The 14,836-nt window shown below is 50.8% G+C and overlaps 1 protein-coding gene across 1 annotated transcript in view; it reads left to right on the forward strand.

Moving 5' to 3' along the window:
• The window catches only part of SCN8A (sodium voltage-gated channel alpha subunit 8), a 57,409-nt gene that overhangs the window by 8,334 nt on the left and 34,239 nt on the right, over positions 1-14,836 (forward strand). The window contains exons 2-5 of the mRNA XM_082073431.1: positions 3,649-3,978; positions 11,345-11,462; positions 12,394-12,484; positions 12,683-12,811. Of these exons, the coding sequence (XP_081929557.1) occupies positions 3,703-3,978; positions 11,345-11,462; positions 12,394-12,484; positions 12,683-12,811 (614 nt within the window). The 5' untranslated portion in view covers positions 3,649-3,702. The remainder of the gene's footprint in view (positions 1-3,648; positions 3,979-11,344; positions 11,463-12,393; positions 12,485-12,682; positions 12,812-14,836) is intronic.

Raw genomic sequence — 14,836 nt, forward strand, 5'->3', positions numbered from 1 at the left:
TCCTTCTTTCCTTCCTCCTCCTCCTCCTTCTTTCCTTCCTCCTCCTCCTCCTTCTTTCCTTCCTCCTCCTTCTTTCCTTCCTCCTCCTCCTCCTTCTTTCCTTCCTCCTCCTCCTCCTTCTTTCCTTCCTCTTCCTCCTCCTTCTTTCCTTCCTCCTCCTCCTCCTTCTTTCCTTCCTCCTCCCCCTCCTTCTTTCCTTCCTCCTCCCCCTCCTTCTTTCCTTCCTCCTCCCCCTCCTTCTTTCCTTCCTCCTCCCCCTCCTTCTTTCCTTCCTCCTCCTCCTCCTTCTTTCCTTCCTTCCTCCTCCTTCTTTCCTTCCTCCTCCTCCTCCTTCTTTCCTTCCTTCCTCCTCCTTCTTTCCTTCCTTCCTCCTTCTCCTCCTTCCTTCTTATCATTATTTAGCAGATGTTCATGCTCTCTCAACTTACCCCATTCTTCCCACAAACACTGAAAACCCTTCCTGGTGAATACCAACAGACATTTAACAAATATTATCATATCCTCACCTGAAAAGGTGTTGTTATTGAGCTTTTCTTCCCACCGAGACCCCGGTGAATCCTGCGAGCAGAAACCCTTGATACTCCCACCATTTAGATATTTTTTAATGCAACAAACTTTCTGAAATATTCTGGGTGGTTCTGTCGATGGCAAAGGTGGAGACTGGGGGTCATGGTGAGAACATCAGAGATACCAAACCTGCTCAGTGGGTCTGAATTAAGGAATTCAATAGACATCACATTCAACGTTCCATCGCCATCCTTCACTCTTTCCTTTTTTGTGCCGTGTCCCTGCGCTACTTTGGTTTCTAATTCCAGCCCGTCCATATTTATCTGTGCCATTCAATTAGACCACATCCCCATCGCTGCCGTAGACTTTCACAGTATGTGGGAAATTTGGTAATTAAACGCATGCAAATGCTGCAAGAATAGAATAAATTAATTTCTCCTTCATACCAGCATGCTGTTCCGTGATGTTTTTGGAGATAATATGACCGAGACACTGGCTTTGCTTCCCCCTCTTGCCACGTTTTTGAATCTTTATTATTACTCTAGAAACACCCGGTTGGGTTTATATGACAAAATCCCAGGGTAGTTACATAAGGAGAGGGGTTTACATTTGAATTCTTTTGGCTCTGGATAAAACCTGAGATAGAAACAGCGTTTAAATGGACAGGTGCGGTGCAGCTTTGGGTCTGTAAAGCACCTTGGGTGTGTAAACGGTTCAGGAATCACCCGAAACCGCTTGGAGGGGCTGTTTAAATACAACGTTGTGGCGTTTGGACCCCCCGGTGCTGAGTGACAGGCTGGGATGTCCGGGTGCTGGTAGGAAAGGACTCTGTGAAACCCGCGCTGGGGTTGATCATGGAACCCACAGGCAGGTTGATTCGGGGTATCGGGACGTGCCCGTTGCTGGGGTTGGTGAGCGTGTCCTTAACATGGGACGGTTTCGGTGACCAGTTCTGCCCCGGGAGAACACAAAGGGCCAAGGGCTGGGAAGCCGCTTGGTGGCTAATATGCTAAACCAGCTAAATTTTAACGATTCAACCCTGTATTGTAGTTCACAAGCAATTTGAAAGTCATTCTGCTCGCAGAGGCTCCTTAATACCCATTTTGACGCCGTGCGTGTGGCTGAACCGCTGATCCTTTCCCCTCGCTAAGCGGCCGTGCGGCGCGGAGCCTTTCGCTTGTTCCCGTGCCGGAACCTCGTGGTTGTTTTACGTTCCTGTGGGGTTGTGGCCGCGTCGGGCGCGCGGGGCCGCGTCCCCTGCAGCGCTCACCGCAGTGCTGCCGCACCGGCGGCTCCGGCGCCCGAGCAGCCCCCGGCGGCTCCAGCGCTCCGAGCAGCTCCCGGTGGCTCCGGCGCCCCGAGCAACCCCCGGCAGCTCCAGTGCCTCAAGCAGCCCCCGGCGGCTCCGGCGCCCCGAGCAGCCCCCGGTGCCTCGGCAATGCTGTTTGTTCTCAGCTCGCCCGAGCGAGGCTTCGGCAAAAGGTGCCGGAGGGTTTGGAAGCAGCTGGATGGGGTGAAACGGAGCCTCGGAGTAACTCGTGTGTTATAGAGACGTAACTTGCAGGCGTTGCCGTTGCGCTCGGCGAGAGGCTTTTACAATCGCTTCATTCTTAGTGCTTGAGAATGAATAGAAACCCTGGTAATTAGATGCAAGAGGAAAGGGCGCGATTTGACCTCCTGGAGCGGAGATGTGACCCCACTGGGTCCGGTCATGGGGATGCCCGTGTCATTAAGGAAACTGCTCATTAACTACCATAATTAACATCTGGTAGGACGCGAAGGAGCATGTTTTTCAGAACTCAGTGTATATTGGCCCCAAGTTTCCCCTCGTGTTACGCACATTAAGAGAAGCACTTTGCTAAACGCCTCGTTAGCTGGGGGAGGAACGAGCTGCCCTCGTTACATGAGGCCGAACACCTTGATCCTGGGATAGGCCTGACTTGGAATTTTTAGCTAATATCAATTTTTTAGCTAATACTAATTTTTAATCTAATAATCAGTTTTTATCTGATAATGTTTTGATCTAATAATCAGTTTGCTAGAGAGCAATGGTTGGTAGAATAACTTCCGCAGGTAAGCACTGCTTTGGATAAAATTGCTTTTGTGAACCATTTCTGTCGTCGAGTAGAGTTTGTGTTTAGGAGATCGGGGTGTTGGGGACCCGGGTCTGTGTGTCCGTCTGTCTGTGGTGTAAAACAGTGAAGGGCAAGGACAGGGAAACAGGTAATAATGGGGGGGACAGGATGGAATGGGCAGGGACGTGCAGGTTCCTGCAATGTCCAGCACTTGCGCATCTGCCCGTAGCTCATATGGGGACTGAAGAGCATCAATTCTGCTTTTCTGACTCCGGGAGGACTTGAAGAGGCTTTGGATCTTCCTCGCTTTCCGCTTTTCCATCTAGAGCAGTCAGGCAGAAAGGGACCTGGGGGACTAATGGACAGGAAGCTCAACATGAGCCACCAGTGTGCCCAGGTGGCCAAGAAGGCCAATGGTATCCTGTCCTGTATCCAAACAGCGTGGTCAGCAGGACAAGGGCAGTGACCCTTCCCCTGTGCTCTGCACTGGGGAGGCCACACCCCAAGTATTGTGGTCAGTTCTGGCCCCTCAGCTCAGGAAAGAGATTGAAGCGCTGGAGCGGGTCCAGAGAAGAGCAACAAGACTGGGGAAGGGATTGAACACAAGCCCTATGGAGAGAGGCTGAGGGAGCTGGGCTTGTTCAGTCTGGAGAAGAGGAGGCTTAGAGCTGAGCTCAGCACTCTCTGGAACTACCTGAAGGGCAGTTCCAGCCAGGTGGGGATTGGGCTCTTCTCCCAGGCATCAGCAATAGGACAAGGGGCCATGGGCTTCAACTCTGCCAGGGGAAATTGAGGCTGGAGATGAGAAAGCAATTCTGTGCAGAGAGTGGTCAGGATTGGAATGGCTGCCCAGGGAGGTGCTGGACTCACCGTCCTGGAGGTTTGTAAACTGAGATTGGACATGGCGCTTAGTGCCATGATCTAGTGAATGAACCGGAGTTGGACCAAGGGTTGGACTGGATGATCTCTGAGGGCTCTTCCAACCCCGTCGATTCTGTGATTCTGTGATTCTGTGATCTGTTTTTTGCAGCGATTGACGTTGTCCCTTTGCTCTTTGCCCCTGTAGAGCTGAGCTGTCCGGGGAGCGCCACCACTAAAGAAGCTGCTGCAGGATGAAAAGATGGCAGCGCGGCTGCTCGCACCACCAGGCCCCGATAGTTTTAAACCCTTCACTCCGGAATCTCTGGCCAACATCGAGAAACACATCGCGGAGCTAAAAAAGAAGCAGCGCCCGAAGCAAGACAGCAGCCACCGCGACGACGATGAAGACAGCAAACCAAAACCAAACAGTGACCTCGAGGCGGGGAAGAATTTGCCTTTCATCTACGGGGACATCCCCAAAGGCCTGGTTGCTGTTCCGCTGGAGGACTTTGACCCTTATTACATGACCCAGAAAGTGAGTCTGCAAGAAAGACGTCGCTAAACCGCCTTTTTCATAGGAAATGGCAGGTTTGGGTGTGGGTTGAGTAGATGGCAAAGAATGGAGGCGCTGGATGGGGCTCGTTTGGTTTGCTTTATGTTTTTCTTTGAGGTTTAATAGGGGTGATGAGATGGATCTTTAAGCACCTGAGTTAGGAGAACAAGGTCTGGAAACTGAAAATAGATCAAGTTGTGCTAATGTGCCCATTTTAACCATGAGGGCAATAAGAATCATTTAATTACAGGATGACGGTAACTGTTTTAAGTATGTATTTCATTACTGGCGTGGAATTCAGTTAAGAAATGAAGTGGTGAGTAAACAAAGACTGTGCTGGAAATGGAGGGGAAGGATCTCCTGGTGAAATAAGGCAAAGCGCAGTCACTGATTTTCTTAAAACTCAGGTTCTTTTCTACTGTTTTTCTTGGCTTTCTTTGATAGAAATTGAATTTGAGATCGTTACCAACTGTAACTCACCTGTGCCGCTTGAGAAGCCAGAGGTTTGACCATGTGAGCCAGCACTGGACCCTTGTGGCCAGGAAGCCAATGGGACCTGGGGTGGGTTAGAAGGGGGTGGTCAGTGGGTCAGAGAGGTTCTCCTGCCCCTCTGCTCTGCCCTTGGAAAAAGGGTTTAGTTCAGATACTATCAGAATACACTTGGGGAACATATATCCATATATATATGTATATAATATATACAGCCATAGCACCCTGAGAATACCCGATCTGGGAAGCTAAGCAGGGTCGGGCCCGTTTGGTACTTGGATGGGAGACCAGCTGGGAATCCCGGGTGCTGTGGGCTGAGCCAGCACTGGACCCTTGTGGCCAGGAAGCCAATGGGACCTGGGGGGGGTTAGAAGGGGGTGGTCAGTAGGTCAGAGAGGTTCTCCTGCCCCTCTGCTCTGCCCTGGGGAGACCACACCTGGAATCTTGTGTCCAGCTGTGGCCCCTCAGTTCCAGCAGGACAGGGAGGTGGCAGAGCCTGGCCCAGGCTGCCCAGGGGGTTGTGGAGTCTCCTTCTCTGCAGACATTCCAACCCGCCTGGTTCCTGTGTAACCTCATCTGGGTGTTCCTGCTCCATGGGGGGATTGCACTGGATGAGCTTTCCAGGTCCCTCCAACCCCTGACACTCTGGGATTCTGTGATGTCACCATTCAAAGTTGGGCAGAGTGGGTGCTCTGGCACATCAGCGCGTGGTCATAGGTGACGTTGGGTTGGGACGGACATTCCTTGTCACGCTCAGAGGCGATTCTGTGACTGGCAGAGCATTATTCTATGAAACCAACTGAATTTGCCGCTAGCGTTGGGTATAACTGATCTTGTTCTGCATTCACACTAGTGAAATTAATGCTTATTTGTTGTGTCGGTGGTGCCAGCAGCGCGGGTACCGGCTTCGGAATATGGTGATTGGCGTGTGTTGGACACCGGGCAGGCTGGTGCTCGGTGGGTGCTGTGTTGAAGCTGCTCTTGCTGCTGAGAAGGCAGCTGGTGGTTTCCCTCACAAATATGTTCTCTTTAGGAACTATTTTCTCTTTATTAAGCAAATCTGGTGTTGCCTGGATTTGGTGTGGGCAAACTATGGAAAAAAGAGCCAGGTAACCGACTCAGACATTGGAACAGGCAGTGGTGTCAGCGTCCATGGAGGGGTTTACAAGGCGTTTAGATTAAGCTTAGGGACATGGGTTGGGTTATGGGTGGACTCGATGATCCTGAGGGTCAATTCCAACCGAAATGACTCTATGATCCTATGAAGTGCAGTTCCCTGGATCCCTTTGGTTCGTGGCCGCTCGCGCCCAACCGAAGTGTCATGGAACACCCATGCGGTGCCATCCACCGCATCTCCAGAAGGGACCAAACGTTCCTGAGCGTGAGATGCTGAGGAGCTGCAGGTGGAGGGGAAGGTTCTGGAGATGCTGCTCTGCAAAGGAGCCTCGTTCTTCCCAACGCCGGATCCACATCCTACCAGCCCCGTTTCCTTCGCGGCGCCTCCGGTGCCGCGATCGCCGAGGTGTGTGCCGCTTCAAACTTCCCACAAATAAGCTTTTTTAAGGCCATTCAATAAGCCGCTTCTCTGAATCGTGGGGAATTGCGGATCTGCTTGAATCATGGGAAGTTTTCCAAGATTTCTCTTTCCTTTTTTCCTCTCCGGCATTTGCCAGAAGCTTTTGCATCACGGCTCTTGTAACGCAGACGTACGGCATCCATAGGAACGAGTCAGCTGGTCGCTTTTCCTTGCGGTAGGACGCAGTGATCTTGGTTTATCTAAGGAAACTGAACTTTCCAGTGGCCTGTTAATTGATATTTAAAGGAGAAACAGTGTGACCTAGAAACAGAACCTGGGTACAGGAGTCGAAGCTCCTGAATTTGGGGCCCAGCCCTGCAAGCGCTTTTGGCCGAGCTGCTTCTTTTTGCCCCGTTTCATTGTCCAAAATGGGAGTCGTGACTCTCGGGAGAATTGGTGAGTCACTGTTTTGCTATTTGCAAAACAATCGTGGAAAAACTCTCTCTGGTACTTACAGAAAGACAAAAAGGAGCTAAATTAGCCCCAAAATCTACTACCTGTGAGCAATCACCTTCCAGTTCCTGGCCTGGAGCGCATGGTTGAAGCAGGTACATGAACCTCCTTGTGCAAACAGAACTTGGGAACCTACCCATGTGAGCATCCCCATGTTCCCGCAATGTCACCATTTACGAGGCAATAGAAGGATATTCTGGGAGCTGAGACCGTATATAAGCTCAGGTGGGTTCAATTCAAGGGACAAATCAGTTGTAGGGTCTGAGGATCAGACCCATCAGCGGGTTTTGCGTTTCACCGACATCACGGGAAGCATCAGGACCATCCCAAAAATCCACCTTTTCTCCTCATTTCCATACACTTTTTTCAGGTTTTGCTTGTTTCGTGTTACTTTTCTTCCGCTCTATCTCTCCAAAGGGATTGGTAAGAGTAAGCAGAATGTTTTATTTAAGTCAGGAATGTTTTATTCGATAAATATAAAAAACGTTGAGGGTTTTTCCTACTTGCAGTGAGTTCAAAGCAAGAACAAAATGTGGCAGATCCTTTTTTCCCCATCGGATTTTCAATGGTGAAGAATAAGTTACTGAGAAACAATAAATTTATCCTCTTGTGCGGGGGGATGGAGAAATAAATATGAAGGAAAGACACCTCCATGAGCCAAAATATTGGAAAATATCTTGCGTTGACGTTTAATTCTGTTCATACGTCTTCACCCTATGGAGCGCCGGAGCTCCCTGTACATTCATTCTGACAATATCTGCGTTGAAGGAGCTTGCTCAGGTTTCAGCACAAAGTCGCCGCTCTGTTGATGCTGAGACTAAGGCAGTCGCCACTCGCCGCTGCAGGAATACGGGTCCATATGTTCTCGGGCTCTTCATAGAGCTGGTTTGGTTTTTTCTGCAATCTTCTGCCCACTCCTCCTCACTTTTCAGCCATTACAGAAGCGGAGTGGTTTAAATCTCCATAGAACCGAGTGCTTTTTGCCACCGTTGTCGCGCTCCCCAGCACAGCTGCTTCAACGCACTGTTTTACAAATAGATGTAGAGAAGGCTTATCTTTTATGATCTGACTTCTTCTTATATCCCTGAACCCCAGGCTGGTTGGGCTGCAGGACCTCTGGAGATCCCCCAGCCCCAGAGCGGATCACACAGGGTCACCAGAGCGGATCACACAGGGTCACCAGAGCGGATCACACAGGGTCACCAAAGCAGATCACACAGGTGGGTCCAGGGGGTTTGAATGTCTCAGAGAAGGAGACTCCACACCCGCTCTGGGCAGCCTGGGCCAGGCTCCGGCACCTCCCAGCAAAGACGTTTCTCATGTTCAGATGGAGCCTCCTGTGTTTGTCTGTGCCCGTTGCCCCTCACCCTGGCGTCGGGCACCACTGAACAGAGTCTGGTCCATCCTCTGACACCCACCCTGAGATATTGATCCCGTTGGTCACATCCCTCTCCAGCTGAGCAGGCCCAGCTGTCTCAGTGTCTCTTCATAAGATGCTCTATGCCGCTCAGTATCTTCGTAGCTACCGCTGGATTCCCTCCAGTAATTCCTTGTCCTTCTTCAACTGGGGGGGCCCAGACCTGGCCCCAGTTTTGCAGATGGCAGAGCAGAGCGGGAGGAACAACCTCCCTGACCTGCTGCCCACGCTCTTCTCAATGCCCCCCAGGTACCGTTGGCTTCTTGGCCACATTGGTGACTCACGGTCAACCTGTTGTTGACCAGAACTCAAGGTCCTTCTCTGCAGCGCTGTGTCCCAGCACGTCACCCCAACCTGTGCTGGTGCCGGCGGTTGTTCCTCCCCAGGTGCAGGACCCTCTGCTTGTCGACCTTCATCAGGTTCTTCTGCCCCGTCCAGCCTGTCCAGGTCTCTGGGTGGCAGCACAGCCTCTTGGTATCATCAGCAAACTTGAGGGTGCACTCGGTCTGTTCATCCAGATCATTGACGAACAGGTTGAACAGAACCAGACCCAACACTGAGCCCTGGGGATCCCCACTAACTACAGGTAAACCAGACTCTGCACCATTGATCACAGCCCTCCAGGCTCTGCCCTCCAGCCTGTTCATCATCATCCCGAGCTTGATATGAGCGGGTTGTGAGACGGTGTCGCAGGCCTTGCTGAACTAAAAGCACAACATTTCTGAGGTCTCTGTGAAGCGCAGGTTCCAGCCAACTTTAAGTGGCCAGAAGAGCCTTTTTCACAACCCTTTAGCAACCAACTGAGGCTTTGGGAAGTTCAACCAGGCTCCGGCTTGTAGAAGGCGGCTGCAAAATGCCGTTCTCCAGGTATCGCCTTGCGTCAAGTTCTGAGCTTCGCCTCAGCAGATCTTAAAAGGGCTTAAGGACGTTCTTGGACCTGACCCAGCAAACGTTTTAAGAGCAGGCAGCCATTTTGAACTGGGGTTTGAATATGTCAGCAGCAGAAAGAACAACTAAGGTGAGGCTTTAAATTGCCGAACGCTTTTTGGCTTTTGTGCTCTCCTTTCTACTGATGAGACCAAGAGAAGACTTGCCCAGGGTTTTAGGAGTTACCCAGGGGAACCAGAGCTCTTGGAACCGTCAGAATCGATGAGCAGATGGGAACGTAAAGCACTTTCCTGGTGTTGGAGCTGCACCAAGCCCAGTTAGGACGGGCTTTGGACATGGGAATAAGTTCAACAAGCGTTATGGTCCAAAAAGAGAAACCTGGGCAGGGCGTGGAAGAGCTGCTGTTACCACAGGGAACGCCCCATTTCTGCGTTGATCCTTGTGAAACGGCTGCTGAAAATGCGCGTTTCCATGTTTTCACTCAAGGAAAGAGTCTCTGAGCGTCCATACGGAGCAGCCGACACCCGCCTTCCCAACCAGGCCTGGCTCGCTCTCCTAGGACAGGCCTAAAGTCTTTGGGTTGGAGTGTCACGCGCAGGCCTGTGTCTCCGTGTAAAGCATTCTTGGTTTATTCTTGGCCTTGAATCACTTTGGTTGGAAAAGCCCCACAAGATCATCGAGTCCAACCGTTCCCCATGTCCTGAGAACCTCATGTCCGTCTGTCCAACCCTCCGGGGATGGTGACTCCAGCACTGCCCTGGGCAGCCTGTTCAATGCCCCACAGCCCTTTGGGGAAGAAATTGTTCCCCAGACCCATCTTGCTGAGCTGTATCTGAGCCGGCCTCCCACAGGGATTGTTTTCCCCGTGTAGACACAATGAACCTGAACCACCTCACAGAACAACCGTGGGGGGTTTGGGGAAATTTCTTCGGCCCCTGTGCCCACATCATGTTCAGCACAGTCACAGCGGCGATTTCATCGCTTAAAAGGTGGTGTAGATCTTAAATCTTCACAAGCGGTGCCCGTGAGCATCCCGGAGCGGTGGGTCCTGCTCCGACGCCTTTGCGGGCGACAGCGGGAGATTTAAACAGGACCCGTGTGAGACTTGGGTAGTTTGTGGTGTCAGGGAAGGACAGACAGGCGGCTCTTAGAATGGGGCGTCCCGTCACCGCTCCGTGATGCGCAGCTTTGAAAAACCGATGGCCTTTTAGATCGTTGTTCCAACGCTCTTGATGCTGCAATTTAAGAGCCGCCCAGGATTGGCTTTAAAGCGCTTTTCTTGGGAGATGCATTAGTGGTTGTGCTAACTAATGCTTCTCGCTTAGTGCCGAACCGCGATCCGATTTGATTTCCTTTTCAAATAATTTACTGTTTAATTGTCTCATGTAGCAGAATGAGCTCCAAGCTAGTATTAAAGTCGGTTTTGATTTTGCCGCTCCAGATGTGTGTGATTCTCCCAGTGCTTTCTGATGTGGGAGATGAAACCATGATGACCATGAGCCAGCACTGGGCCCTTGTGGCCAGGAAGCCAATGGGACCTGGGGTGGGTTAGAAGGGGGTGGTCAGTAGGTCAGAGAGGTTCTCCTGCCCCTCTGCTCTGCCCTGGGGAGACCACACCTGGAATCTTGTGTCCAGTTGTGGCCCCTCAGTTCCAGCAGGACAGGGAACTGCTGGAGAGAGTCCAGCGCAGCCACCAAGATGCTGGAGGGAGTGGAGCATCTCCCGTGTGAGGAAAGGCTGAGGGAGCTGGGGCTCTGGAGCTGGACAAGAGGACACTGAGGGGGGACTCATTCCTGGGGATCAATATGGAAAGGGGGAGTGTCAGGAGGATGGAGCCAGGCTCTTCTGGTGACAACCAGGGACAGGACAAGGGGCAACGGGTGCAAACTGGAACACAGGAGGTTCCGCTTAAATCTGAGCAGAAACTTGTTGGTGGTGAGGGTGGCAGAGCCTGGCCCAGGCTGCCCAGGGGGTTGTGGAGTCTCCTTCTCTGCAGACATTCCAACCCGCCTGGTTCCTGTGGAACCTCATCTGGGTGTTCCTGCTCCATGGGGGGATTGACCTGGATGAGCTTTCCAGGTCCCTCCAATCCCTGACACTCTGGGATTCTGTGAAACAGCATCTGGTGATGGAGAGATAAGATCAATCCTGCCTAACGTTTCCAGATTCATTCCACAGGTCCCGTGTAAAGTAACGTCTCGCTAATTAAAGGCAATGAGAGCTCAAGGAGTTGGTGCGACGACACAGAATGTGCCCAAAATGGCCTTCGGGCCTGGGTTTTTCTCTGTTAGTGCTTCTACCACGTGTGCGCTCACATGGGATATTTTGCTGCTGCTCTCTCTGGGGTGTTTAACAGAACGGATGGTTTGGAGCAGAATTATCCGTGGTCACCGGCAGGTGTGTTTTATCCTCACAGGAGTTCATTAAGGAGATTATTGTTTTGTGACCATGAAAGTTGCTGCTCTTTAACACTTTGATTTCCATGCATTAACTCTCCCTTCCTCTCTCTCTTTGTGTCTCCACAGACCTTTGTAGTCCTAAACAGAGGGAAAACACTCTTCCGATTTAGTGCCACACCTGCCTTGTACATTTTAAGTCCTTTTAATCTGTTTAGAAGAATAGCTATTAAAATTTTGATACATTCATATCCTTTTCATGACCGAGTTCTTTAGCCGATGTGTATTCATTGACAAATCCCATCCCTGTTGTCTCGTTGCTGGGTTCCAATGGTGTCTATGAATTATGGTGCCAAACCAGCCTCAGAGTCTATACAAAAACCCACTGTTTTGCCTTAAAAATGTGCTTCTTTGGGCAAGGAAACATTTGGTTGATTTTCCCTGCTCAATTGTATTTATTTGTGTCCGTCCTCAGTGCGCAGAAGTTTGGGAGCCAAGTTGATTTAAGGTTTTGCTTCATGTGAAGAGTTGAGCTCTAACCAGCCGCTAAACCTGTTCAATAGAAATGGTTAAATACAATTAGTAGCTGGAAAAGCACCTTAGATGTAATTAGGTGCTAATTTCTTGCCCTTTTGGCATCTCTCAAACTTCCTTCTAATGGCAAAGCTGTTCCAAAATGTTCCCGGGTTGAGCTTCCCAACCATCAGCTGGTATTAGAGATAAATAGGAGTATATTGGATGAGCTGCCCTGCTTATTAATTGATGTGTAGGAAGTGCCTCTGGAACGGAAACGTCTTCATTTTGGTTTTAGAGGCTTCGCTTCCCGCATCTAAGGTGATTTTTGGGGGGTCTAAGGTGATTTTTGGGGGGTCTAAGGTGGTTTGGGGGGCTCTAAGGTGATTTTTGGGGGTCTCTAAGGTGATTTTTGGGGGCTCTAAGGTGACTTTTGGGCAGCTCTAAGGTGATTTTTAGGGGTCTGAGGTGACTTTTGGGGGCTCTAAGGTGATATTTGGGAGCCCTAAGGTGATATTTGGGGGGCTCTGAGGTGATTTTTGGGGGCTCTGAGGTGATTTTTGGGTCTCTAAGGTGATATTTGGGGAGCCCTAAGGTGATTTTGGGGGCTCTGGGGTGCTGTAAAGAGCCACACGAGCGTCCCGTTGATCCTTGACTCTGTCCCACAGTATTTAGCATGATCATTATGTGCACTATTTTGACCAACTGTGTATTCATGACTTTTAGTAACCCACCCGAATGGTCCAAGAATGTGGAGTAAGTAACGCTTCTTGTGCTTTAAAATCTCCTAATTCTGTTGTTTTATACCACGAACTCTGTTCCCACTCACATTTTAGTTAATACGAATACAAACCGCCTTTTAGAGCCACTGTTTTTACCCAAAAGTGTTTGTAATTCATTCTTCTCCCCACTAAACCGACACCTTCACCACCCTCTTCGATCTCCTCGCCGCAGATACACGTTCACCGGGATTTACACGTTTGAATCGCTCGTGAAGATCATCGCGCGCGGTTTCTGTATAGACGGCTTCACCTTCCTGCGCGACCCGTGGAACTGGCTGGATTTCAGCGTCATCATGATGGCGTAAGTGGCGTTTACGCCTTATTTCGGCTCTTTGTGGCACACGGGGGGTGGGATGAGACCTCGGGAACAGGGTGGGTGTGCAAGGAGAGAATCAGTGAAGGAAAACTCACAGAATCACAGAATCGACTGGGTTGGAAGAGCCCTCAGAGATCATCCAGTCCAACCCTTGGTCCAACTCCAGTCCATTGACTAGATCATGGCACTAAGCGCCATGTCCAATCTCAGTTTAAAAACCTCCAGGACGGTGAGTCCAGCACCTCCCTGGGCAGCCATTCCAATCCTGACCACTCTCTGCACAGAATTGCTTTCTCATCTCCAGCCTCAATTTCCCCTGGCAGAGTTGAAGCCCATGGCCCCTTGTCCTATTGCTGATGCCTGGGAGAAGAGCCCAATCCCCCCCTGGCTGGAACTGCCCTTCAGGTAGTTCTAGAGAGTGCTGAGCTCAGCTCTAAGCCTCCTCTTCTCCAGACTAAACAAGCCCAGCTCCCTCAGCCTCTCCCCATAGGGCTTGTGTTCAACCCCTTCCCCAGTCGTGTTGCTCTTCTCTGGACCCGCTCCAGCACTTCAATCTCTTTCCTGAGCTGAGGGGCCCAGAACTGACCACAACACTCCAGGTGTGGCCTCCCCAGTGCAGAGCACAGGGGAAGGGTCACTGCCCTTGTCCTGCTGACCACGCTGTTTGGATACAGGACAGGACACCATTGGCCTTCTTGGCCACCTGGGCACACTTGGCTCATGTTGAGCTTCCTGTCCATTAGTCCCCCAGGTCCCTTTCTGCCCGACTGCTCTGCAGCCACTCTGCGCCCAGCCTGGAGCGCTGCAGGGGGTTGTTGTGGCCAAAGTGCAGCACCCAGCACTTGCCCTTGTTGAACTTCATCCCATTGGAATCAGCCCATTTTTCCAGTCTATCCAGACCCCTCTGCAGAGCCTCCTGCCTTCCAGCAGCTCCACACTCCCTCCCAACTTGGTGTGATTCACTCAAGTGAATCCCCAATCTTGCTTGATTTTCCGAAGGGAAGCGGTAACCTGGCGCAGTCACACGTTGAAAATGCAGCTTCGTGGAGTCGCTGCTGCAAAAACCATCATTTTCCCTAAACTGCCGGTATTAATAACACACTTTATAACAGCGCCTGGCATTGCAGGTTGCCCATGTGTTTAAACACAACACTGGGAGCCAAACGGGTTGAAATTCTCGTCCCTCTTGGGCTTGTGCATTCAGATTGAGCACCATTAACCCACTCAATGAAGGTGCAATGGCAGAAAGGATATGCGATGTTTTCCTTCCTCGTTCTCTCCTGCCCGTGTTGCTCTGATGAGGGATCCTGGGGTGTCTGAGCTCACAGATAACCAGGAGATGCACAGATTTCTGGGTCTTCCCTTCATTGCATAAAGCGCCTCGTCGGGGCTGCATTCTGCAGCTAAGACGGCTGTTTCTGCTCTTTTCCTACATGCTTTTTAGCCATCTATTAAAACATATGCAAAGAGTTGGACATTGTACCTAAAACGCAAACATAAACGGGGTCTGCACAGTGTAAACTCCCCCGTTCCGTGCACACAGACCCACAAATTGGTTATTTCCTTTGTTTCTTGCTAAACTCACAAGTAACAGCTCGCCAGCTTTACAAGGCCCAGCGCATTGATCTTAATGCGCTAAACCTCCAGCTGCTCCGACTCCGTCGCTCCTCATTCCCAATGAGGTTGCCCATACACTTCAAACACAACCTATTTTTGCGTGGCAAGGGCTGGAACACGCCTGTGCATTATTTAGATCCTTTTTATGAAGCACTCAAGGCCTTTCTGCACCGGGAAGGAGCTTGAATACTGTGCATTTCTTCCTTTATATATACCCTGTTTGCTTTCTGACAGCACAGAGGAAATAATCTATTCCAAGCCGTGGTAAAATACAACTCAGGCTCTTACTGAGCCCCTTATCCTCTGTGTATCTCGGGTTTAAGAAGGGGATGATCGTTCCTACCTGTGGCTGGGGCAGGTGGTGCAGGGTACACACCAAGGATGCTGATCAAA

Source organism: Streptopelia decaocto (genome assembly GCF_964273445.1).
Source record: "Streptopelia decaocto genome assembly, chromosome: 27".
In the NCBI taxonomy this organism is placed as follows: domain Eukaryota; kingdom Metazoa; phylum Chordata; class Aves; order Columbiformes; family Columbidae; genus Streptopelia; species Streptopelia decaocto.